The sequence below is a fragment of the Trachinotus anak genome, unplaced genomic scaffold (genome assembly GCF_046630095.1).
Source record: "Trachinotus anak isolate AG129_WGS33_773 ecotype Australia unplaced genomic scaffold, CSIRO_AGI_Tana_v1 ptg000024l, whole genome shotgun sequence".
In the NCBI taxonomy this organism is placed as follows: Eukaryota; Metazoa; Chordata; class Actinopteri; order Carangiformes; family Carangidae; genus Trachinotus; species Trachinotus anak.
In genome coordinates this window covers 16,461,225-16,488,826 of record NW_027273875.1, presented here as the reverse complement: position 1 = coordinate 16,488,826, position 27,602 = coordinate 16,461,225, and the positions used below count along the sequence as shown (strand labels likewise).

General features: G+C 39.8%; 1 protein-coding gene across 8 annotated transcripts; it reads left to right on the top strand.

Moving 5' to 3' along the window:
* On the top strand, positions 1–25,770 carry LOC139607684 (HMG box transcription factor BBX). Of its 8 annotated transcripts, none has more exons than XM_071460777.1 (16): positions 2–906; positions 4,104–4,181; positions 7,385–7,556; positions 7,968–8,225; positions 10,334–10,538; positions 10,615–10,682; positions 10,802–10,876; positions 11,301–11,381; positions 12,884–12,949; positions 14,939–15,794; positions 15,880–16,012; positions 17,472–17,623; positions 17,814–17,903; positions 18,310–18,507; positions 19,909–20,101; positions 21,579–25,770. In XM_071460777.1, exons 3-16 carry the CDS (start codon positions 7,398–7,400, stop codon positions 21,655–21,657), a joined length of 2,613 nt encoding a protein of 870 aa, XP_071316878.1. In that variant the 5' UTR covers positions 2–906; positions 4,104–4,181; positions 7,385–7,397; the 3' UTR covers positions 21,658–25,770. The 8 variants fall into 8 exon arrangements, with proteins under 8 accessions (XP_071316881.1, XP_071316878.1, XP_071316885.1 ...); XM_071460784.1 differs by lacking the exon at positions 2–906 and adding an exon at positions 2,268–2,754 and having other exon boundaries at positions 17,814–17,888; positions 18,313–18,507; XM_071460783.1 differs by lacking the exon at positions 2–906 and adding an exon at positions 2,268–2,754 and having other exon boundaries at positions 17,814–17,888.
* The last annotated feature ends 1,832 nt before the right edge of the window (positions 25,771–27,602 follow it).

The window sequence follows — 27,602 nt, the reverse complement described above, 5'->3', positions numbered from 1 at the left end:
ATGGCGCTGAAGATTGTATAATATGTATATCTCAAATAACTAATTAAAATCAGCAGAGTCATCAGGTTGTTCTACCCAAGACTAAAGGTGACCAGGTTTTTGCAGACAGGGCCTCCCAGCTCTGGAACTGAAGATGTAAGGCTGCAGAATCAGTGACATCTTTTAAATCACTTCTAAAAAGCCATTTGTTTTACCATTTACTTGTAATATGTTTTATTTATATTCTTTTTCATTGTCTGTACTTTTAGTGGCCCGCTCTTATTTAATTTTATTGTGCTTAATTGTTTTATCTTGATTTTGCCATACAGTACATTGTGACTCTGCACATAGCCAGGGTGAATATCAATATACATAATCCAATAGTCTGTTACAATTTAGCTATTCAGCTAATCACCTAACTGATACAATAAACCAGCGTACAATATCAAACTTACAGAGACAGTCACCATTTAACTAGTCCGCTTTACTTTCTCTTCCACAGAAAATGCAAGTCCCTGAAGTGTTCATAAGATGGGACAGGTTATAGTAGCATTCTTTAGGCGATTAAAAATACACCATGAAATACCACAAAGTTACTGTGGTCCCGCTACTGACGACTACACACACAAACTAAGTTTATATCGCAGTTATTTTATATCATTTAGGCCTAAACTCACCACACGTGTCCTGAACATTAAATTTGAGGACGTTACACTAATCTCAAAACATTAGAATATAACGTCGCGTATTATTGGAGTAGCCGAACTGTCCATCAACAGAAGTATCCACTCACGTACAGCATTACATGACGGGGTGGATATTTTCACTGTGTACAGTATGCTGCAGAACTGTTAGTAATTTAACGGCTAAAGGTTTTAAAGAAGATTTGAGCAACTAGTTACCCGTTTCCTGCGTAGCCGCTGGCAGGTAAGTGCTGTTGAACCACAGGTACACACGTCTTCAACAATTGTTCACAGTTATCAGGCGCACAAACACCCAGGAAGCTTATAACAAGTACTCACTGAACTGAGATAGACTGGACCCAGCGTTTACTAAGTCGTTATCAGGGGTTTCTGATGTAGCCCGCACCTTTTCGCTGACCTTTGTCAATCGGACAGAACTGAGAGATAAAGTTAAGTCAGGGATGGTGTTAGCAAGTACAGGCCAGTTTGGGTATGAGCACTTTGCAGACCGGGGGAGGGGAGGGATATAGCTGAGATGAGAATTTTCTCCCACCTCGAGGAAAACGAAAGTGATTTCTATTACATCATATGACTGAACAAGTCTGTATTTCTGCCAGAATTAACACAATATTGTGTTATTTTTGTGGGTTGAGGTTGTTTAATGTGTCGCCTTCGCCGACAGTAACATTCATCATCTAGTGAAGTGCTGCGTTTCTGTACCACTGTCAATAGACGCAGAAAAACGGAGATGATTTCCGGTTGAAACTATGAAGATAAAAGTTTATACTTGAATTGATATTGATGCAGTTAGTATTTATGCAAATACTTCAAGTGTTTCATGTATAAGAAATATATATGAAAAGTACTTTGCATGAATATGGTCATATTAGGACTGCATGATATGCAAAAAATAAAACAAAAAAACATTGCGATTATTTTGGCAGATAATGCGATATGAATCACAATTTCAGTTGAAATGGTCATTTTTGCTTTTAATTTTCACAGGAAAAAAATATAAAAATGATGATTTGATGTTTGTACCAAACAAGCTTGTTAACTTAAGTCTGAGTATGATTTGTCGGCATCTCTTTAGCTTCACAATGCTTAATTTATGGTATGTTGTCACACATTTTACCTTTACCAGAATAACTGCAGCTCTTGCAAGCTGGAATCTACGATTAATACATAAATCGTCCATCAGCCAAGGGGCCTGTAAAGACCCACATCTAACTTTTGATTGCAAATTTGTTAAAAATGTGAAACTCTAATGTACAGTATCAACCAAGGTCAGCTTGGACGTATTCTTACAGCATAGTAGTCCTGGTCTCTGGGCATATAATGTAGCCTTCATACCTGTGTAGTCTAAAAATGGAGAATATAATTTTTTGTCTGGGGGCCCTCACAGGTTAATCAGCCATAATTTTACCAAAGTATTTTTGCTGTATTTGCTACCTGCTTTATTGATATCTTTGCTATCTAATTCTATTTTAGCTTATTTTCCTCATATATTTTATTTACTCTTTTAAAATCCCGTAAGTGTATCATTTTATTTCATCATGTGCTTCTTTTGTATCTTGTGTTAATGCATCATGACTTATGTAAAGCACTATATATTGGTTTGATGTTGAAAGGTGCTATATACATAAACTTTCCTTGCCTTAAGGATCTAATACAAATGCTGTATTAAAATACATTTACATCCAGGGCCCCTAAAACAGTGCATTGAGATGTAGGCCATGTGTAATATACTGAGGCACATCACACTGTATATTATAGTAAATCTATAATAAGCATTTTGTCAGAGGTGAACAACACTGGTTTATAATAAAAGGCCTAACTTCGAGGAATAGCTGCTGTCTTGACATAATCCATGGATACTTTCCTTGGAGTTCCATTGCTTTAAGTGCAAATGTTTTTATTTTGGTGAGAAACCGCTGTTCTTCCGGTTTCCGTGTGATGTTATTTTGTCGGACTTGATGCAGCTGTGTTTAGTACAGCCAGTGCTGAACTGTTATGATGTGTCAATAAGTTAAAAAGGTGGACGGCACCAATGATGAGAGGCCCCCCCCGGCACTTGAGCGAGATATTAGAGGTATGTTCAGACATCAAGGTGACGTTCATGACAGAGAACTTGTGGTTTTATTGATTTTGCGTTAAAACCCGGCTGCTGTTTTCTCAACCTCTCAGTCAGTCACACTGAAAAATTGTTATTATCGCTGCTTTGGACATGATGTCCGCCTGCTGGCTTCCCCTTGAATTTGTTTGTTTCCCATCGACATTTCATTGATAACCAGTGCTATAGACACACGGTTTTGTCACTGTTACTGTTTAGCTGAAATATTTCCGCACTCCTGTTTGAAATCGCCGTGAAAAATAAATGGGAAAGCAACTGTTTCTCACTGAGGTGGTATGCCCCCCCCCCCCCCATCCGCATCAAATACATAGCCACAAACCTGCGTTGTATGTTAACGACCCGCTGCAACAGCACAAACAAGTATTTCGAGCCCAGTTTAGTCTGTGAGTTTTGTCAGCAACTGTTCGGGAAGCTTGTACTGTTTGGAAACCATTGCATGTTAAAACCGTGACACGTCCAGTTAGCAGGCTGTAGAGCTAGCAAGCTAACTAGCTACTTTTATTCCTAGTAACACTGCTAGGAAATGGAGCTACTGCTCAGCAAAACATTGCCCACAGATGCATGTGCCTGGACAGAAAATCCCCAGTTTAATTAATCATTGTGGATGTATTTTCCTCGGAGTGGGAGACATTTCGACGACATTGTCACCGGAGAGTTTGACAGGAGTGAAATATCCCCACTACTGTACTGTACTTGGGTTTTCTCCTCCAAACCAAAGCAAGATGGACTCTCGTTCGGCTTGTCTGTCTTGTCAGAGCTCAGATCGACATTTTGCACGGAGATGAAAATGAGTGCTTAGAGGTAGGAACACAGTAGGTAGGCGAACGGATCGTTTATTGTACCTGACAAATCTTGTGCTGTTATTGTGCGTGAGAAGCTCGATACAGTAGCTGAAGACTTCACTCCCAGCACAGACAGTCCGATCGGGCATCAGCAGTTTTACCTGAGAACACAACTAACCCTCTGCGTAGCGAAATGCTTACTGGAGCCGTGCCTGCTTAATTTAGGCTATGTAATGTTGTGAGAAATACATCCAGTGGTCGCAGGGTTTTGGCCTACATGTTTTGGTTTTGGCCACAAGGGCGGATCGACTGCATGATTAAAATGATCAGTAATCAGATCAGACAAAATGTCCCACCGTACTTTGAGGCTGGTGAGGTCCTTGTGTTATGCAGCATCACTCAGAAATGATCCATTAAAGTTGTTTTGCACATGTTTTCTGCTGCAGCCAGGCTCATGTTGGAGGAACATTGTTGCAGATATGACAGTATAACGCATGACTGAGAGCGGTGTCTTGTATTTTATAGGTCATCGTCATTGCATGACAAAGGCAGTGGCAGATTCATCTTCATCACTCATACAGCATTTCCATTGTTTTTTCTTCAGTAAGTATCCCTGTTTTCCACTTGACAATCATAAATACACACGCTGGCATGTAGTCTGGATGATGTCCAGAGGAATACAGTCTTTGACTCATTCATTCATTGGTTGCTAAATTTCATTTGTGTCATGTTTAGTGCAAACAAAGGAGGAATAAAATGAACATAGCAAAAATGCACAGATATGTTGTTATAAATAATGTTTTATTAATGTTGTGCTGATTTGTGTGTGTGAATAACATCAATGTGTCCTGCAGCTGAGAGTCAGACAACATGGTTGTGATGAGGTGCTTGTTTTTGATTGGTTAGAGAGACAAAAACCTGAATACAGTGCATCAAGGTGAGAGGACACCAGGTGCAATTTTACTTTTCTAACTCTTTTAAAATTTACATGGACAGTGTTCGGCTGAATTACTTACAATCAGTATAACAGTATGATAAGCTTCAGTCAATTACAGGACACTTAAGAGTGTAAGGGTCAAAGATACACTGCTCATATAGCAAATCTGGTCATTGCACTGTGGTAAATCCATAATACTGATGAAGTCTTCAATTTTCCTTATTCTTTATGTAACCATTTCCTCTGAAATGTGGTAACGTGACAGAATCAAGGAATATTTTACTCACAAATCACAGAAGTATTGATGTGACTGCCTGCAACAGTTGTTGAGGTCTGCAGTGAACCAACCACTGTCTGCTTTGACTTTGTTCCTGTTATCTTTTTCACAACCACAAACCCGCTAAGGAAAGCTAAGAGAGCACATAGTCTGCCAGTGATCTTGTGCAGCTCTGTAGTGACCAGTAATGGAATAGCTACATACCCACTGCTCAACAGCAATGACAAGTTTTTGTATCAGAAGCCTGTTTTTTTCAGAGTCAAGTCATTAGTTGTGGGATGTTTTCTCTCCTCTCGTTGGGTCATTTGATGTTTTTTGTGTACTTTGCTTTCACTTCAAGCAATTATGGAAATAATGATTTTCCTTATAACAAGGTAAAAGTTACAGGCTGTGTCTCTCCCTGCTTGCTTCCTATTGCACTCATTCAACCTCTGCCATTTTATCTGAGAACCCGAATTCTCAGTGGGAAACGTCTGTTCTAAATAGTGCCCTCAAAAGTTCCCACAATGGGAAAAAAAAACAAAGTAAAAACACAGTGTACAGTGGCTGGTACACTTCTTTTTGCTAACAGTCCCAAACAGTGATAAAGCCTGTCTGTTAGATGTGAAAATTACACTGAGGATTTCTGTCTGAAAAGTCAGTTATACTCTTTGCTGCTCATTAATGAAAACCACCAGCTCCAGGATCTCAAACGACTCTCTACAGTGATTAATCATACAGTCGTTTTCCTGAATATTCAGACTACTTTTGTATGGACCAACACACAATCTAGGGCTGCAATTAGCAATTATTTTCATTATCAGTCAACCCACTGATTATTTTTCTTAATTTACCAATGAATTGACTGGCCTCTAAAATGTCAGAAAGTAGTGAAAAATGTTTGTTATCATGTCTGTAATAATTTACCACAGCACAAAGAGATGCATTCACGTGTCTTGTTTTATTCAATAACCAGTTTAACACAAAGATATCTGATATTCAATCAAAAATGACAAAGAAAAACAAAAACATCTTCTGATTTGAGAAACTGGCACTAACCAATGTTTGGTATTTTTACTCAAACAAATTACTAAAACAACTGATTGTTCTCAAAATAATTGACAGCTATTTTTTTGTCAACTGACTAATCAATTAATTGGCTAAACTGAGATTAAGATCCAGTGACAAGCATTTTAATATATCTGATCTAGTATGGCAGTACAAATAACTATAAATGCTTCTATAATATCCAGTATGTTTGCCTTTCTTTTGAAAAGCAAGTCTTGAATTTCCATTTTCTGTGTCAACCACAGTGCTAAGGTGGATGTCACTCTGTTGTTTGTGCTGCAGTTGATGATATTTTATTGACAGTTTGGAGATTCATCTAAGCTGCGTTGAGCACCTGTTGCCTGCAGCTCTGTGTCTTATTGGCTCAGTGGGACTGTATGCTCCTTTACCAGTCTACTTGGAAATATTTCGGACTGATCCTCCAACAAAGCACCAAACATCCACATGTTGATATTTTTATCCAACAGTCACAGATCCTGGTGACTGCAACTTCTTCACAATAAGACTGTTAGGTGTGTAAGGAAATAAAATAATTAGAATTGTCCTTGACTTAATGTTTTCTGGCCCTCTTTTCAGTTCTTGTAGACCATGGTATGATAGTGCACAGTGTCTTAATCCATATCTAATTCATAACAAGTCCACCAGCTATAAATGACCATCCTTAGCAGCTCTTCTTCATGGGTCCCACAGTAGGGGGTATTCTCCAAGGCAAGTTAAGGGAGACAATTAGCATAGTAAATTAAGGCTAATGAAATGATGGTCAGTTGGGGGATATTTTGGCTTCTTCACTTGCTCTCTTGCTCATGTTGAATTAAACCAAATATAGACAGTATCTGTAATTCAGGGGTTTAAAGAGATCTTTAATTTTAAATCAAGGTCAATTTTATAAAGCCTTCATTTGTTTCTGAGACACAGGGATCAGTCCCCAGTTTGGTTTTTAGAATTTCTTTTTTAGAAACTGGAAGCCAGTAATACAAATTCAGCCCATTTTGCTCATTCTTTTTGATAATAATGGCAGAATTGAGAATTATTTTATTTATATTACAATTTTATTTTATTTGCCTTTGCCTAAATGTTTTTTTGGTTTGTTTTATTTTTAATGGCAAATATTTATTTTCTATATATTATAGACTTTACAGAGAGTTGATAACCTGAAATTTTGTTAAGTAAACATTTCTATTAAATTTGATATAGTTGCTGGTATAACAGTGATAATTGGGCTGTCTGTTGGCTTTAAAGGGGACATTATTTTAATGTGTACAAACGTGCAGTTGATTAGAAAACTGCAACTGTGATTTCTTTTAAAAATTTCATTCATAGTTTTGCAAAACAGCTTGAACTAATTAAATGTTGTGCCCTGCTCATGTCTGTTACTGGTAGTTATTATCACACCTGCAATTACAAATGTGAAGCACCAACTGTTTTGGCAGCAGGTATCTCTGCTTCCAACATACAACTAATGATGCACATGAAGATATATGTTTTCACAGTTCATGTTCTGTATAGTCACGGTCTTATGGTGCCCAATCCGCTGTTTTTTTTTAGGTGTGGTAGTACCATGAAGGGTGGAGGAAGGGGTAAGGAGCCACCTGTTGCAGGGGAGGTCACTGGCAAGCGCCCCAAACGTAAATGCCTGCAGTGGCACCCACTTCTCTCCAAAAAGGCTCTGGATTTCTCTGAGGAGGAAGAAGAGGAGGATGAGGAGGAGCTGGAGAAGGTGAGTGTGTTTGATGGCTTGACAGGGCCATGAACTGCCCAGTCTGAATCAGGCATGCAGCACGCTGTCATGTGTAACCCCAGTGATAGGCACACAGAGAGTGGGCTGGTAGATACACTGACTGGGCTGGTACGATGATCGATAGATCATAAAAAATCTATCTAACTTAATGTTAACTAGTTAAATCTACCTTTCTTTCTAACTCGCCTTGACCGGGTGTCACCACGTGGCTCCACTTTCAAATTAAGGCCTTCTGCAGAGTCATGTATCTGCGACTTCGTTACATTGCAGCAGCAGTAATAAATGTAAATACGGGAAACACTGACCTGAAGAACAGATCTGTCAGTTTTGTAACATAAATGTGACAGAAAACATGGTAGAGCATCTAAAGCTTTATGGATTTGTCATTAGCAGCCAGTGTTGTGTGGCCAGGACCAGGGGTCGCAGGTGGAGTGTGGAAGCACAGCGGAGGAAGTGGAAGAGGACTCAAATGAACAACGAGCACGGCGGCCAATGAATGCTTTCCTCCTCTTCTGCAAACGTCACCGTTCTCTGGTGCGGCAGGAACACCCTCGCCTGGACAACCGTGGGGCCACCAAGATTCTGGCTGACTGGTGGGCTGTGCTGGAGCCCAAAGAGAAGCAGAAATACACTGACATGGCCAAGGAGGTGAGACTGCTCTCTGACTTTAATTCCTTTACTGACATCATTTGTAACTCTCTCCTTTAAGTAACATGTGAGGTAGGTGCAGTATTTTCTTTAAAGAGCCGGTAGTCCTGGATTGTCCTATATCGAGTTGAAACTGCTGAACTCCCTTCCGTTCCACAAGTAAAATAATCACATTATTCATTTCTAAAAAATGATAACTGAACATGTAATGTCTGTAATAACAGCAGCACACAGAGGTCTGAACACTGCAGAAACTTTTAAATGGCAGAGATTGAAAAAAGACTTTATAAGCAAGAGCTGGTGAATTTTCTGGATGTGGAAGAAACAAAGTTACGATGACATAACTACTTTGCTGAGCGACCCATTAAAGAAATGCTGATGAGAGGTTGCATTGAGCCACTGAGTCTAGTGAAGGAGAGCGTAGCCCGGACGTGACGTCATCACTCCTGCTCTCTGCAGAGCTTCACGAGTGTTTTCAAAAAAGAGTGAATTATGAGTGAATCATGCTTTGAGTTAAAGAACCATTCAACTTTGATATCATATAAGGAGCAAATAAAAGTCAAAGCAAGGGAGAATAGCAATGTCACATGGGTTTGCATTTGTTGCTGATACAAAGGTCGAACTTGGTAGTGGTCGTGTATATCAGTTAAGGCATAAATTCAGTCTCTCATCATCGCAGCCTTTCTGTTTTTACTGTTCAGGTGACATGTTTGCTAGAAGGTGGTAGGGTCTGTCATCAGCTCAAAAACTCCATGTGCCTAGAATCAACATTGTGTCAAAGTTTTGCTATTGCTACTTAGCCAACATTAGTATTAATAGCTATTTACTTTTACTACTATCAATCTTGCTGAATGCTTCAACCATCATTGAGTTTACAGTACAAGAGGTTATAACACGTCCTCTCAGCAGCCACTTCTTCAGGGCAACCTGGACCCCACAGTGACTCGGTATCAGAAAGTAAGGAGGCAGTCTAGCTGGACCAGGGCTAGCTGGTTAGCATGCTAACTTCAATAAAAGAAAAGAAGCAATAGAAATAGAAGCAAAGAGAGTCGGCAGCACTGGTGTTGCTTTCCACCTCTGGAGACAGCTGTTGGTGAGTAAAGGAATGAAGTTTGAACTGAACTCACTCTTGTAAACTGGTGAGTAAACAGCTGTCAATGCTAACGTTGGCTATATAGAAATAGCATAACTTACAAATAGCTCCTTCAAATAATTCTTTTAAATTTTAGAGGCCTGAGAAACATATTATCTCGCGCACTGTGAGTGATGGATCATGCTTCCACATAAACCCTCAAATTTAGACAAGTTATTTTACAGATTTTACATATTAGATTTCTCTAATTAGGTTTTTGTCTGAGCTTTTCTCAGTGGTTATAAGTCGGCAGGTCTGAGTTGGGAAAGGCTGATGTCTGGAACTTCCAGGCACCAATCACGGTTCAGCAAAACTCAAATCAAAGGCTTTGTCTGAAATCACTCCGTATTTATTATACAGAGAACTACATTTACTGTCCACCATTTTAACTGATTGCCTGATGATGAATTAAAAGCTTTAGAAGTTGATCTGACGTTTCTGCACTAAATGGTACCAAAAATGTAAATAAATGGATGACAAAAGTAGCGTTCGTAACGTAAATACTACTTTTTCCAACAATCCCATAATGCAATGCATCGCATTTAATTGACACAGATTTCATAATCACGCAACACTACACCATCAGTGATGACGCAAAACAACAATGATTCAGTGTCTGAGCTCCCAGCATAGAGACACTGATGAGTGTCTATTATATGGAGAATAGTGAATTCAGACACAGTCAAAATGTGGTGACAGGTGGGTTGTTTGTTTATATGTTTATATGTTGCCAGGCAACTGTCCATCAAATCTCATCAAACCACACCCACACAATCCTGATGAAGTAGATTAACTTAAACCGTTGATCAGTATCACTTAAGGATGTTTTTCTTCCTGAACTTTGATTGTTGCTTATTTAGTCACCAGTTTTTAATATAATAGAGAAATAGAGAAATGCTTTGATTTAGATTTGATAATTTGAAACTATTCACGGTTTTGCTTGTACTCAAATAACTGTACTCGGACGTTCTTTCAGTACAAGGATGCCTTCATGAAGGCAAACCCGGGCTATAAGTGGTGTCCCACCACCAGCAAACCAGTTAAGACTCCAACCTGTCAGCCAGTCAGCAATCCTCGCAAAAAAGTTTGGTCCTTCTCTTCCAACTCATCCAAGGACTCCACCACTGCCAAAAAAGTGCCCAAAACTGACAGCATGCCACAGTTAAACTTTGCCATGGCAGGTGTGTATCATAAAACATTGTAAGTTTAATGACAAAATTTAGGATTGTTTTTGAAACTACTGTCATTCATTGTCAGATCCTACCAAGATGGGAGGCCTTAGCATGCTGCTGTTAGCTGGGGAGCATGCCCTCACAAACAGGGAGGTAGGTCACTGTTGCAAGCCACCCATGGGTGTTAGTTTTATCTGTAGCACAAAAATCTTTAATGTTTTTTTTTTTAAATAATGCTTTTGAGTTAACCCCAGTCTTGTTTACCTCTCTAGATCCCTTCTAACACGAAGCCTAGTTTACCCGACACAGCCAGCGAAGGGAACTGCTTTTCAGGGGACAAGGAAGAGGTGTGTTCTTAGACCATATTACTCCTCTTCCTTTATTCTGTGTATGGTACTTGAGGTTGTGTTGTCTCACTTGTGGAATCTGACCAAATATCTAGTAAGTCTTTTTGTATGTACATCACCATTAACAAACAGCACAATACCTTGTCCTGCACATGGTGTGTTGCAGTAGACAGTGGTGGAAGTAACTAAGTAATTGCACGTTAACTTATCAGTAGTTAGTCTTATAATGTAATATATGTTATTCTGAAATGGACCCATTCTGCCTGTGTACCTTTACTATTGTTTGTCAAAACAAAATTCGTCTTCAAAAACTGTAAATTTTTCCTGCTCAGGTTCTCTAAGGTTGAACCATCTTAGCCACAGACTTATTTAATATCTCACAGCAGCATTGGTTTGTTTTTGCTCACCCTGTTCCCATCTACAGATGATGTCTGGGACAGTACCCAACAGAGGGCTGGATGTTACTGAAAGCAGGGTCAAGTCTGCCCTCTCCCCTCCGGCAGAGGTATTACTTTATTTCAGCTCATGGAAGATTTATACCTGTAGATTATTGTATGTCTACATCATTTGTAGTAAGTTTGGTACTTAAAAAAACAAACCTGCCCTGTAGACTTTTTTCCTAACAGACATTTTGACATGTCATAGCAGGAAGGTGTCAGGTGTTATTAAGAGAATAATGGTGCCTGGAACAGGCTGTGAAAATGACACAAAGAATGACTTCATTACATTCAAGAGAGCTCGATAAACAATAGACTGATTTTATGATATTATTTGTCAATGCAAAATCCTCACTGTCCATGCAAATATTGGAAATAAATTATCTCCATAGCCATTTTAGCACCATCTTCAGGCTAAATATCAGTATTACCCACAAGGTATCTCATGATCTAACAGCCAGTTCATCGTGAAATCTGGTGATCGAATACAATGTGCCACAAGTGTTCAACAACAGGAAAAAGACTGATGGCATGAAGCAATCAGTGTCAACAAACAAAACAGCAAGAGCCTGCACCACAGAGTGAGATTGGTGGGTTGTCCAGTTCTCTCACCATGGTGATTTACCCAACCTGCTCCAAAGCAGGTTAACTTCAGAGATCAGATCACAGCCCGCCAACAGCCCAACTACTGACCAATCAGATCACTGGAAAATCAGAGTCATCATTCCTACGGGATCCTGACAGGGACAAAAGAGTTTAAAATAAAATGACAGGCAATACACAGCAATAGATATTGTTATAGATCAGCTGAATTAACTTTGCTGCTCTAGACTTTTCATATCTCCCCTCTAGTTTTAAAACTGAGCTTTTAACAAACAGAGTATTTCTGATAGTGTCAATGTTTTTACACTCTTCATTATCACTCATCATCACAGCAGCTCAAAATAGCTACTTTTAATGTATGTAGTGACAGCAGCACAATGTTGTAGTTTTTATCATCAATTAAATTCATTACTGTAGTAATTCATTCATTCATAAGTTTGTTCATCAGAAAAATAAAACCTCATATATTAATGAGTATTTTTTTATCTTTGGAAATTATGTCTAGTGTCTCTGCAGCTTCTTATTCTCTTTGAGTCATGTGATCATCTGGTGTATATATTTTAGCTTGTTGGATATCAATTTTGCTGTCACTAAACCCCAAATGTTACCACACCTGTTGATCTCTTCAGTTTAGCACTTAACCCACAGTTGTGATGATGATCTAATGAAACACTCGGCCTCTTTCACATGAACACACTCATAGCTGGTAAACACAGATAACATTTCCAGTTGATTACCAGCTTCATGGTACCAGTTGTCCCTGGTCACTGATGTTCAGCTCAGTGAAGCCAGGTGACCTGAAGAGGGTCAGACTAAGCTGAATATGTTTCATGGTACAGGCCACGTTTAGTCTGCAATAAATATTTCCAAGGTGAAATTAGTTACAGGAAGTGAATAATTCTGAATAGTAATAATAGCATCTGCAGAAAGCTGTGCAGTGATGAGGCATGTTACTGTGTGTTCACAGTCATCTCTGTCTGCGGCGCCTGAAGGAAAACCATGCAGACAGTCTGCTCTCTTCCAGCTCGCTGAGGTAGGTAACTCACTGCAGCTTTATTTGATAAATGGTGAGAATGTTCAACTATGAAAACATCCGATTTACTTATTGGACTGTAACAATGGTTTTCTCTCATGTTAGAGACTGAAAGATGGTAAAGATGTGACAAAGTTTCTGTGTGTGTCAATTTACTTGCAGCAACAAGGAGCTGCAACTAGAAAACTTTTTAGCTGAAAGCAAACGTTGACGTTTTGTTACCATTAGTGATGGGAAGCCGTGACATTTGTTCCTTTTACTTCATCGACATTTTGGCCCAAATTCTCAACAGTAAATGTTAAAATATTAAAATGTTAAATGTTAGTTCAAAAAGTAACTGTGACATGAATTCAAATCAATTCAATTGTTGATTGTTATAGTGAAAATAATAATAGTAATACCCTTAGGTGATGATGTAAATGATAATACTACTACCACTACTACTACTACTACTACTACTACTACTACTACTACTATTACTACTATTATTGGGTGTTGTAGTGGCAGATCTGGATCCTGCAGCTCCACAATCACAGATACCTGCAGAATGAGAACAGGGAGAGACAGAGAGGAGAAACACAAACTATGAAAGACAGAAAGTACAAAGTTGGTTTTAATCCTAATTTTAACTGTAGAGAGGCTGCCTGCCTCCTCAACCCAGACTGGGAGCTGGTTCCACGGGAGAGGAGCCTCTCATTCTACTCTTAGAAACTCAACCACAAGTAGGTCTGCATTCACACAGTGGAGTGTTTTGTTGGGATAATAAGGTACTATAAGATACAATGGTGTCTGACCATGAACAGCTTTGTAGGTGAGGAGGAGGATTTTAAATTATATTCTGTATTTTATAGGGAGCCGATGCTGAGAAGCTAACACAGGAGAGATATGATCTCTTCTCCTGGCTCCTGCTGCAGCATTTTGGATATGCTAGTCCATCCTGACAATACAGAATGACAGTAGTCAAGTCTAGAGATAACAAATGCATGGACTAGTTTTCAGCACAATATTGCGCAGGTGGAAGAAGGCTGTCCTAGACGCTTGCTTTATGTGTGAAGTAGAGGACATGTCCTGGTCAAAAATGACCCTGGGGTTCTTCACAGTAGAACTAGAGGCCAAGGTAAAGCCATCCAAAGTAACTATATGATTAGATAATGCTTTCTCAGGTGTTTAGGGCCACATCCAATAACTTAGTTTTGTCTGAATTCAGAAGTAAAAAATAGCTGGTCATCCAGGTCTTTATGTCTTTAAGACGTGTGTGAAGTTTGACCACCTGGTTAGTCTCATCTGGCTGCATAGATAGATACAGCTGGGTGTCATCTGCATAACAACTTGCTGGTGATATTGCTCTAAGGAAGGGTGAAAACTATTGGTCCTGGCACAGAAGAGTCATGTGTCATGTGTGCATAGAAGAGTCATTATGAACATGAACAAACTGGAATCTATCTGATAAGTCTGACTTAAACCAGTCTAGTTTGGTTCATTCAATGTCAATGACCAGTGTCAATAAAATCCTGTGATGGATGGTATCAAATGCAGCACTGAGATCTACTAGGACAAGTGTAGAGTCAAGTCCATTGTCTGAGGCCATGAGGAGATCATTGGTAACCTTAACCATTGCAGTGAATGGCAAAGTTAAGTGTGTACTGCAGTTTATTTAACAATGAATGGTGACAAATATCAGATATTACTAATAAACTGATCATTGTTTTGCATGAGAGTCATTAATGATCTCAGCAGATTCACAAATGAATCTATATAAATATCTGTTCAAAAAGATTTAAGTGCACACTGTAAAGTTTTTTGTCACCAATGGGAGGACCTGTATAAAGCAAGACTTTTAGAAAACAGAGAGTAATTATATACAGTTCAATTTGTAGACATCTCTAAAACTATATAGAAATTACAAGTAGAGATGGATTATTAGAAGCATAAATTCATGTTAATCTAACTGATTAACTCTGGGCGTGTTTGTGCTTTGTGTTTGGTAAGATGTGCTTAGCGTCTGAAGCTGGAAAGATGGACACGGTTGTGTCTCAGCCAGAGGACAGCTCCTCCGCAGCCTCTGTCCAGGAAACTACAGTCAAGCCAGAGATGGAGGAGAAGAAAGCGGACGCTGACAACTGTCCTCCCTCCCCACAAACAACAGCTCTCTTACCTTCACCCTCCTCTGTCACTTCTACCTCCACTGATGTCATTCCCCCGCAACTCAGCAGCCAAAATGCATGTGTCAAAAAGAAGAGCAAGAAAAAGGAGGTGGCCAAGTCAAATGATAACAGCGAGATTCCTTGCACAGCGAGGAAGATCACCAAACAGTGTGACCATGCAGAATCAAAGGTAGACAGTGTTTTCAGCACGATTGAAGCAGTGGCCAAAGGGGCCTGGAAGGACACTGAGGAGAAGCCCAAGAAGATGATCCAGAACAGTCCTGCTGGTGGGAATTCTGGTTTTCCCAAAAAGAAGAGTAAGCCCAAAGTCAAGACCATTGTGAAAGAGAAAGAAGAGGAGATGGATGAAGACAGCGGGCAGTGTGCACAGTACAGTTCCTCTGAGGTGGAGATGAAGGAAGAGATGACTCACGTTAGCCCCAAGACAGAAGCAGATGAAGGTTCAGGAAGCACAGACCTTCAGGGCAGCATGGCAGAACTACATGACTCCCCCAGCAGCCCCTCATCTGCTAAGCTCAAAGAGGAGGACAAAGGGAAGGAGAGGCAGGGTGATGTGATCTGTGAGTCCAGCATGGAGAACCGTGGCTCCAGGAAATCAGAGCGGAGCTGTAAAGGAGCCTTGTACAAAACCCTCGTTTCTGAGGGGATGCTGACTTCACTGAGAGCCAATATTGACCGAGGTATCCGCTTTGACTCAAGGGCTGATTCAAAACATGAACTGTGTGTGATATGTGGTTAATGCATATTAATTAATGATGTCCACAGGTAAAAGAGGAGCTTTCCGAGCCTCTGATCACGATGCAAACTGGTGTGATGACAGCTGGACAGTTCCACAGTTGGGACCTAATAACCCCAAGAAGCTGAAAAAGTCCAAGTCCAAAGACGAATCTTCACAGGGGTGAGTCAGGTCTCCTCTTAGCACTATGTGGCCCTATACTTTGTAACATAGAGAACAATAATTTTTCAGGGTATTGTTTTTTGTAGACTTTGCATTAAAATGGAAAATCTGAAATATCTGACTGTATGTATTGTTTGCACATCCACTTAATTCTTATCTAACCTGATGCTGATCCAGAGTTTCACTGGAAACTGTTTGGAAAGGACAGGTGTTTTCAAAAAAATACTTGGCAGATGATTGGACGAAGCATCTGTCAATCACAGGCTAGCTTTAGCCAATCAGATTCTGCATCTTCCCCATTTTTTTCACTTCCAAATGAGCCAGTTGGTAAATAAAACTCTTGCCAATTGGTAGAAGCACAAAAACATCTTGCCGAAAAAATACTCTCCGGCATCTACGCTAACCATTGTGGGAGCTGCCATTGTTGTTAAAGAACAGTTGCTTCTCGCTGTTGTCATGCCTAAGACACATATGTAGCTGCCAGTAGTTCCTCCCTGATAAGACACTGAATGGTCTGAACAACTGTACAAGCTAACAGCTTGGATCCTGGAGGCAAGATGGATCCAGCTGCCTCACATCAGAACGGTCACATCTGAGAAACACACCCAGCTTTCTGTCATTTCAGTTTAATAATATATACATTAGTCAGTGATTTGAATCCCATATGCAGCACATGTTTGTAGGCATTCAATAATAATTACATCCCCAGTAAGCTTGTGTTTTTCAGTGTATTCGCTGGTCCCACCCTCAGAGACACGTTGCATTTTAAAATTGTATTACTGAGTTTTTGTTTTTAGAGCGGAGTTGGCTGTTACTGAGTTTCATCAGCTCAGCTGAGGAAGTTAAGTTTTACTATGAATCTGATGGCAAAATTAAAACATTTACAAACATGCAACTTTCAGTTAATTAAAAAAGAAAAAAACAATAGCAGGAGAGCAGTACCCTATAAAACACAGCATCTCCTTGCTCTGCGACCTCATCAGATGGGCTGTAATGCCACGTCACAGGTGATGTGGTCTTTACCTTTTTCATGGTCAATGTTATGTGTATTGAACATGTATTTAACAGTTATCTTACAGAAACAGTCTCTTACAGTAAAAACTCAACAGGTGTTCAGAAAGTGTTGGTGTAAATAACTTAATTACCAGTAAATATTATATTAGGTGTCATGTTAACACTAACATGACATGAAATTATTTGACATGCCTGCTGATGATGAATCGTTGTCCTGCGGGATACTGTTTTCAGCTCCTGCAATTTACCTGTGGTTAAAATGCTGCTCAGGGCTAACACTTTTTCACTGACCCTCTTGTCTGAAGGTGGCTTCAGGATTTACTGGTCTCTGTAGGTACAGTAAATGTATAACTTGCATGTCATTTGACATCTGCCTTGTTCCAAAGGTGACGGTAGGCTATTGATTATATGATCAATCATGTTAACTTTGAACTTCACTTGTCAGCCTAGGGAAACTGGAGGAGGAGTTTGAAAAGAAATTTAACAGCCTACCACAGTATAGCCCAATGACATTTGATAAGAAGGGGACGACTGTCACAAAGAAGAAGAAGACTGACAGCTCCACGGTCCAAGACGAGGCCACTAAAGTCAGGAAAGGTAAGATTTTTGTCCACTGAATAAACACAATGACTGTTCTCATCTCATCCATGGCTCACTCTGCACCTGTTTATAGTCATGTTCTCCACACCTGTGGTGTTCAGCACCAGTTCTCTCTGTTAACCAGAAACATGGACTCCATAACACAGCATTTCCATGCTCTTTTTTTCTTTGTTTTTTGCTATATCAGGGCCATCTCCATCTCAGAAAAAGACTTCATTCCACAAGATTGTTAGGAAGCACAAACACAAAAAGGAGAAACCAGGTGCAGTGGACAAAGGTGAACTAGACTGTTGATGTTTGTGCGTTATAGCAGGGATGTGAACATTGTCAGATGTGTTTAACAGATTAATTTAACCATTACCATCTCTATGCAGACCACAAAATATTATAAATGTTTTAAAATCAAGTCTGGTCGAAGAGCGGCTTGATTTAGGGAATTTATCTTCACATCACAAAAAAGCCATTTCAGCAGAAACAAGGCTGAGCTTTAAAAATGTGTAATTGATGTATTATACTTGCACTATTTATACTATAATGAATATTTATATTTATATTTATTTTAATAATAATACTTGTTATTAATAACACATCTTTAACATGCAGTATTTGTATAGATTTTCATTATTGCATCTGTGCAAAGGTCTTATCAGTGAAATCTGGTCCTGTGAACCTTTTCTCCACAGCAGTGCTACACAGTGATTCCACCACACTGGATTCAGCTTCAAAAGCCAAGTCATGTGCCCCCGTTGCCATAATGTGCCCAGATGTCCAGGGCACCACTAGTATGGAGATGCTAGTTGGTAGCCAGAAGAGGAAGGCGAGAAAGACCAAGATCACACACTTGGTGCGCACAGCTGATGGCAGTGTGTCTCCAGCTGAGGGTGAGTTGATCGATTCAGTCAGAGCACGTAGATCTAACTTTGCCACCGTATGTTAACAAGACTAGGACAAAACCTAGTACACGGCTGGACCGCGTATGGTCAGTGATTGAGGACATAGTTAAAAACTGTTGTATTGCTGTCAGCTGGTTTCAGCTCTTTATCTGTTTGCTTCTCTCCTCCTGTCTGTGCTCACATATACAGTATTTTAATCCAGCTGAATTCACAACAAAGCTGCTCTCATTCGTTTTTCTGTTTCTGTTGTCATGACAATGAAACAAATTTGAAATAGTGACTGCAACATAGTTCATTAAGACTACATGTTAACCAGCAGTCACTTCCAAGTTTCTGCTAACATCCTGATTTTATAAATATGATGTCGTCTGACAAAATCACCAAACACATCAGTTAAAGACAAAGACTGAGCTGTGATTTCAGCTGGATTTACTGTAAAATGATCACTCAGAGAGAAAGTTAGAAGAGACACATTATCTTTCTTATTCTGTCTCTCACACAGAGCATAGCCTCCACCTCTCCACTGCTCACTGAACAGAGCAGACATAGAGACATGTGCTCGCTAGTGGGGCGGTACTGGTGACTGTCTAAGTAGTTACAGTTTGTCCAAAAAGTTCCCTAAAAGTCGATGAGCTGGTGTATCAGTCAAGAAAACCCCAAGTCGACTCATTTTGTGAGTTGGATTTTTAAGTGCCTCAAAATACACAGTGCAATGCAGCAAGTCATATTAAAATGACCAAACCACCAGACTGACTGTGATGGGGGTAGAGACAGTGATGGAAGCAGAGGACCGTGTGTTGTGTTGCTGTTTGCTGCTGCCGAACTCTCAGCTCCAGGTCGTACGCTTCCGCCAACGAGTGAAGTTACAGGAGATATAGTCACAACCTCTCCTGTTCATTAGTTACAGCATTGAGTTATGGTCAGAAGTGATTTTGCAGAACATTATGATGTCACAGTGAAGTTGACCTTTGACCTTTTGGATATAAAATGCCATCACTTCATCATTTCAATGTATTAGACATTTTCATTAAATTGTGTCATGTGAGGTTGCAGTGACCTTGACCTTTGACCACCAAATTATAATCAGTTCATCCTTGAGTCAAAATTAAAGTTAGTGCCAAAAATGAAGAAATTCCCTCAGGGCGTTCCTGAGATAACACGCTGAGGAGTATAAGACAGACAACCTGGAGACAAAACGGCTGTCACCAGGGCAGAGGGACAATGAAAGCGAAAAATACAGAGAAGAAAAAGCAGTCAGTGTAGCGGTTACATGTGCAGACTCTGAGGAGCCTGGCTCAGGGAAAACTATTATTTCATGAAATTATTAACAAGTTCCTGTTTCATAGATATAATAAAGAATACATGTGTTTTTTTGTTTTTCTGCTGCAGAGGACAAAACTAGGGACCTGAACCAGGAACAGGATAAGAAGCCATTACACCAACAGAATTTATGCAATGAAAAAGGGTGCTACAGTAATCCCAGAGCAGAGGAGGCGGAGAGGAGCACTGTACCACAAGAGCTACCTGCTTTCTTCAGCTTGGCAGCCCTCGCTGAGGTAGCAGCCATGGAAAACGTTCACAGGTGGATACACAGCCGAACTCACATACAGTACTGAACATATACAATGCATGCTTTTCATGTTATGTCCTTTATTTGCCCATTCTTAATGAGGTTAAGACCAGTAGAAGCTGGTAATGTTGACTCTGATATGAGGCTTTCACAGCCAGTTAAACTCTTCATCATACTTTATCTCCCAGGACCAGAGCAGCATTCTGTATCTGGACAGTTTAATATGAAGGAGTACAACTAAGCTAAACTAGTAGCCAAACTAAACTACTAATTAAAAGAAACATACACGTTGTCAGCTGAACTGTTAAAAATCTAAACATACATACAAGGAAATACACATCAGTGGATTCAGCTACATAAGGACAATGTAAATCCATTTTCCACATCCGTGTGTTTTTTGCCACACAAAACTAATTGCAACAAACATAATTAGTATCCACTGTGACACACACACACACACACACACACACACACACACACACACACACACACATACACATACGTATATATATAAAATAATCATAAAATAGGTTTCAACAGACTGGAGATAGACAGGACCATATGCTGCCTACTGCTTCTGTAGGGAGGACAGGCTACTTCCTGTCAGTGCTGCCTCAGTAGGAAAAGAGCAGTACCACAATGTGTCAGTAGAGGGAGTTACACTTCATCCTTATGTACTGTCTTCACCTGTTACTAAGTGAATATGTTATTCTTTTGTTCACACATGAGCATTTTAATATAAAATAGATTTATTTAGTTTTAATTGTCACTGTTGTGTTTTCCATTAGCATTTCTGCCAAAGGCTTCAGAAAAAAACATCTGCCTTCCCTATCAAACATCAGCCTCCAGTATCACACCTGCAGTATCGCCCATAATGACACATAACCTCTCATCCATCACCATGACAGTTACACTGACTTGACCTCACTTTTCAGTCATGGACCACCTTTCTTAACTTCATGCCAAACCATTGGCTCTTTATTTTCTGTCACAGTCTGCCTCTATGACTCTGCTGTTGTGCCTTCAGGTTCCCGAATATGACTACCAACACTGTTAAATACAGTTTCTTATATGACAGTGAGGCATGAAACTCTTTAATGTGGAGCTTTTTTTTTACTCTTTGGTAACATTTTTTGGAATGACACCTGCCTACAAATGTAGGTGGCCTTAAATGGCAGTTTAAGATTTGATCATTAGCATAACTGAAGAGCTCCAATATTCATCGATTGAAACAAGTTTGTACAAGTAAGAAGGTTTTCTGAATCTGACCTGTACCGCTCCAATAGACCTCATGGAGCAAAGTAAACAAGCTTTAGGATAATAAATATGCAGATGTTCTTGCATGAGGCTCAGTGTGTGAGTTGCCATCATGTTCCTCTGCACCTCAGCTTTGACCCAGGACATTAACGCAAAGCCCTATATGCTTTCATTTGAAAAAGACACAGCTATGTGAATAACTGTGAACACACTCTTTAATGTCCCGTTTCAGAGGCCAGAGAGGCTTGGCTGAGAGTCAGAAGAAAGAGCTTGCCCAGACTCCAGTCCTCATCTCCTGCGCTGATCAGTGAAACTCTGCTGCTGTTCTGAGACGCCACAACCTGGACACTAGCAGTGGAGCTTTACTCTCCTCAGTGGCAAGCCCACGCAAGGGAGACTTCAACAGGAAGCTTTGGACAGACTCCACCTCCCCCCTTGTGGTGAATTTGCTTGAGCTTGGGTTCATGGCGGGGGGCAGAGAGCCTCTCTTCCTCCTCCCTGCTCCTTGCTATCTCAGTGTTTTTCTTGAAGCCTTCCTTTGGTTTTTTGGCAGGATGCCTTTCTGAAGTCCTCACCCCCCTTAGATGCTCCTTTAGGGCCTGTGGAAGAACCACGCTGTCTCCTAGTGCATGGGTCCCCTGTAGAAATGGTTGTCATGGGTTTATTGTACACTGTTTTGTCAAATAGAGGCCATTTTTTAGGTCAAGTCTAGCAGTTAAAAAACGGCATTTAAGGTAAGTAAAAAACCCAACAATGCATTCGTTTTATAGACGAAAACAGCTTTCTGTCACCTTTTTACCTCACACACACGCCTACTGAAGAGTTCCCTGCACCTCCGGTAGAATACCTCTGTGTCTGAATAGCTCTTCTCCCTTCCACTCCCTCCAGCTTCAACCCAAAATGACTTTAACCAGGGTAAATAATCATGATGGATAGGCATCCATTACCTACTACTTACTGAGTGTTTCCCTGTGGTACACTGATGTGGTGTACCCAAACTACAAAGAAATCATGGCTGAGTACTTGATATGTAAATTAAGATGATGCTACTGTCAAACAGTATGTGGTAGCTACCAATAATCATGTTAGACTGAATGTGTAAGAGTAAACCTGTGCGTACCCTTGCATCTGAACTAGAGTTGACTATAGCTGAGGGTGTTTGTCTGTCCTGTTAATCTTTTAGTCGTAGGCTCAGTGTCCCTGTGTCAGGCTTCTGAAACAGTTGGCTGGCTTAAAAACTGCTTCTTGTAATGGGGAGATCATGTGAAAGTGATTCAAATATAGCCTTAACCCTCCCGCCTAGACCCTGTCTGCCACCACAAAGCCCTCAACCAGCTTCTTGCTCAATGCCATCACAGTCCTGAAGTCAGTGTAATGTTCTTGAATCGTGAAAATGCAGTTTTTGTCAATACTTGATCTTCTTGCAGTTTGCGTAGCAGTTAGAAAGGTCAGTTCTTTGTGTGCAACTTATTAAGGTTTTTGTTTTGTTTTTGTTTGGTCGGTTGTTTATTTCGTAAACACTGCACTAATTTGTAGCTGAAGTTTGAGTTGCTCTTTGATCGGTGATAAAATGCCTTGTCTCCACCAGTCACAATGTTCATACTCTATAGCCTGTCTCAACAGTGTCTTCAATGTCCTGGCACAAGCTCCCTCGTAAAGGAACAGGAGTTTCTCAATGTAAACACATTATTTGTTGTGTGAAATGGTTTTAGTCTACACGTCTCATGAAATGAACAATTTGGAAAACAAACACAAAACAGGAATAATAATCTTTTTCCGCAGAAACAAAGTATTGATTGAATGTGTGAAAATCAGACTGCACTATACTATGGTTCCTCTTAGAGCTTATGGAGACAAGGCATTTAATAATAATGTCTTGATTTGTTTCCTATTGGCCTTTTGAGATTTTATTGCCAAGTAATGGTCTACTCAAAGGTCACATGTAATCAATGTTTTGATTTTTACATATATTTATATATAGATGCAGATAGGTCTTTATTTTTGGCATTGTGTTGAGGTTTGGTCAGAATCATTCCATTTCAATGCCTGTCTTGGCCATACTTAAGTTTGCAGGTTATCAGCAGGAGTAGTGAGGAAAAACAAGGACAGGTGCAGTTAAGCTGCAGGTTTGTTGTCTTCCCAAGGGTTGGAGGAACCTGGAAGAGCTGCCACAGGCTAGTGGAGGCTAACTGAGAGCTACAGACTCCCAAGCAATACCCCTCACCTCCTTACCCAACAGCCTTTTGTTCCTCTGCGTAGACCAATACTTAATTTATCACGTTAGGTTCAGTCTCGTTTATAACTTTTCTAGCTTTTTGTTTTCAGTGTGATTGTTCTTCTGTTAAAGTATGTGCATATACGATGCTCTTTTAACTAGGTCCTCTTTATGAACTTTAATGGTTTTACCTGAGGTCACGTTTACTGGATTAAGACTGTTGTCAAAAAAGATCAAGCTTATAGACGATTAATGCATCTATGCTTACCTGCTAAGCACGTGAGCACTGAGATAAAATGCACCATCTTTAGACAATGAGCTTATCTTTTCACCTCTGAAGGAGTGTATTTGACTGCGACTGCATCACCGTTTCTCGGATATGTGTTAAGATGTGTGAAGAGTGCTTAATGACAGGACCAACAAATGAATGGGTCTTAGAGAACTCATGCATCTTGAAAAGAGTGTTTTTCCTAAATAAAAGCATTGCTACATGCTAATGTAGGCCTTTGTGTGCTAATAGTGCATTACATGCAAAAAAAATCTATAATTGCTCTCTAAATTTGTCCTTAAAATCTCAAACTAACTGCAAATGTTTCCCAGTTAAGTTTAAGAAAACCACAGTATGCTTTATGATAATCTAATAATAAACGGCATATATATATTTTTTCAGATATGAGATAAAGTTACAGTAAGGATGAAATCATCCAACAGTAAACTGTATAGTTCTTCCACTAGTGGACATCAGTGTAGTTCTTTGCAAAGACAAAGAAATTGTCTTCCCCCAAAATAGAGATATATTTGCTTTTAGCCAGTGAGTTTATTGACATTTGCCAAAGAAAAGGAAAAGGTATATTCAAATGGAAATCCTGTTTAAGAAAAAAACAACAAAAAAACAACAACAAAAAGAACAAAAAACAAACAAACAAAAAAACAAAACAAAGAAAGCTAGCGTAACAGTTGCACTGCGTTTTCTAAGTGTGTAAATCTTCAGGTAACAATATCAGCACAATTCATCCTGTGTGTCTAATGGGCTTTCCTTGGTGTTTGAACCCAGAGGTAGAATGAAGTGCAACAAAAGGGCACCACTCAATGCCTCTTTTAGTATACAGTATTTGCACCTTATGTCCCAAACCAAAATGATCATGATCTTTGAAGAAAATATATAATTTTTACCCACTCTGGAAATTATGCATTTTAACTGTTATATATGCGAGAATCCAGTCAATAACAGATCCACACATCTACAGAACAGCCATAATACTGTCATTCTCCCACCCCTCACTTTTTCTATCTAGAAAATGCTTCTATAAAGTTGAAATTCCTATATTAGTTACCTAAATAACTATAATACCCTTTTGTGCTAGTACTGTCTTCTTGAATGTAATCATTTTGTACCTGTATTTTTCTAATTCAGTCTTGATTGTACTGTATGTATGCTATGATGGTATACTGTTCCTTAGGTGCATAGTTACAACCGTTCTCATGACACAATATGTGCTGCGCTGCAAACTAAATGGAAATGTGTGGAGATTTTAGGTCCAAAGGACTTACTGTACCATGTGAGCATCCATGAGACTAATAACTGAGAGATTCTTGCAGTTTGAGTGGTGGGACAAAAGTTTTCCCTGATTTGCTACTCCTTTTTCTTTTGCAGTAAAAGTGAAAGTCTGTTCAGGACAGTTTATGAAACAGGGACGCTCCTGCAATCAGACAGAACAACTGAATGCTTGAGTTTCAACTTATTTATTACTGTTCCTTTTTGTAGGTTTAGTCAAATAAAAAACAATGAAATATACAACTGAATATGCATCCATTTATACATGAACGTGTATAAGATTATCTACCCTTTACTGGAATGTAGATCATGGCTTTGTTTTTTTTTGTTGTTTTTTTTGTGAAGAGGAGGTTATGCCAGATCTTTTGAGTCTTTTTCCTCTGATAGTTTGTACAACATGTGCTTAATCTAATTTATCTTCTCGGTAATCATCATGACAGATATGTTTTTTGATTGTTACAGCCCAGTTGTTACATGCAGCCTTACTGGAACCCCTGCTTAGTGAGGGATCCCTCAACCTTCCACCACCCCAACCCCGCCCCATCCACAACTCCTATGTCATAACACTGTTTGCTGATGCAACTATTATTCCTTTTACACTTTCTGCTGACGCAATTATTACTCCTTGAACACCTATTAAAATAACATCTATTACATGTGTGTGAAAAGATTTTGTTGTTAATTGTTGAAAATATTGTTCCTCTCACTGAACAGAAATGCACCTGCAGTTGTATTGGATGTGGGTCATTATTCCTTTATTCCTATACCTTTCCATAGTAGAACAGAAAACATATTCACATTTTGATTCTTAAATATTAATGTAATATAATGTTATGTTAATATGTTAATAATATGTTTAGGTCACCAAAAATGGAGAAATCATGTAAATGTGATAGAAAACAGGCCTTTTTCAGGGATGAAGAAACTGGTGAACATCCAGCTTTTTTGAAGCAAAAGAAGTAAATGATGCCTGTTACTACACCCTCTGATGCATTATTAGGACAATACTGCAGTACTAAACTGGGTAACTGGGTAAGAAGCACCTTTGTCAGGAAGATGACCAAGAACAGTCTCTGTAGCAGAACTTCAGTCCACTGCAGAGGTGAAGAACCTGCAAGAAGGACAACCACCTCAGCTGCTCTCCACTTTCAGTAAATGTATTTAACAGCTGCTTGGAGTTTGTCAAACAGCATTTAAATTACTCTGAGAGCAGGAAGTGAAAGATTACCTGGTCTGATGAGACAAAAGTATACAAGACAAAAACATCTGGACAGAACTCTTGACACTGTGGCCAACACCAGGCATTGCTCATAACCTATCCTTATGGTGAAGTGTGGTGGTGGCAGCATCATGTTACGGGTGTGCTTCTCAGTGGCAGGGGCAGAAAGTATATATTTAATAGAAATATCCAATTGGCTTTTTGTCCAGAGAACTAGGGTGATGCTGACCTCAGGGTTGGCTTGCACGAAAATTTGCCTTCAAGTTGCTCAGGTTTATTTTAACCCAAACCAAACCTTTTCCTAAACCTAACCAAGTAGTTTTGTGGCCTAGACTCAACCAAACTGACTGAAAACTGAGTCCACAAAGCCTTGCTGCCAGTGAGGCCCAGAAAGCAAACTTCTTGACAAGTTAAATGTCACACACAGGATCTATATCTCGTTTAAAGAAATGCTCAAGGACAGTTCACACTACATTTCAGAAACCTTGGTGTCATTTTTGACCAGGACTTGTCCTTTACTTCACATATAAAGCAAGTCTCTAGGACAGCCTTCTTCCACCTGCGCAATATTGCAAAACTCAGACCCATTCTGTGTCTAAAGGATGCTGAAAAACTAGTTCATGCATTTGTTACCTCAAGACTGGACTACTGTAACTCTTTATTGTCAGGATGTCCCAAAAATTCAGTAAAAAGCCTCCAATTGATCCAGAATGCGGCAGCACGAGTACTGACAGGAACTAGGAAACGAGATCACATCTCTCCTGTGTTGCTTCTCTGCATTGGCTCCCTGTAAACTCCAGGATAGAATTTAAAATCCTCCTCCTCACCTACAAAGCCATTAATGGTCAGGCACCATCCACTTTAAAGAGCTTATAGTTCCCTATTTTCCCAATAGGACACTTCGCTCTCTAAATGCAGGTCAACTTGTGGTTCCCAGAGTTTGTAAGAGCAGAATGGGGGGCAGAGCCTTCAGCTATCAGGCTCCTCTCCTGTGGAACCAGCTCCCAGTGTGGGTTCGGGAGGCAGACTCCCTCTGTACCTTTAAGATCAGGCTTAAAACTGTCCTGTTTAGTAAAGCTTATAGTTAGGGCTGGCTCGGGTATGTCCTGACCCATCCCTTAGTTATGCTGCTATAGAGCTAGACTGCTGGGGGATTCCCATGATTCACTGGGCACTCTCTCTCTATTTCTGTCTCTCTCCCTCTCTCTCTCTCTCGTTGACTTCATGCCATTAACTTTGTATTTTTTTTCTCTCCCATAGTTTGTGC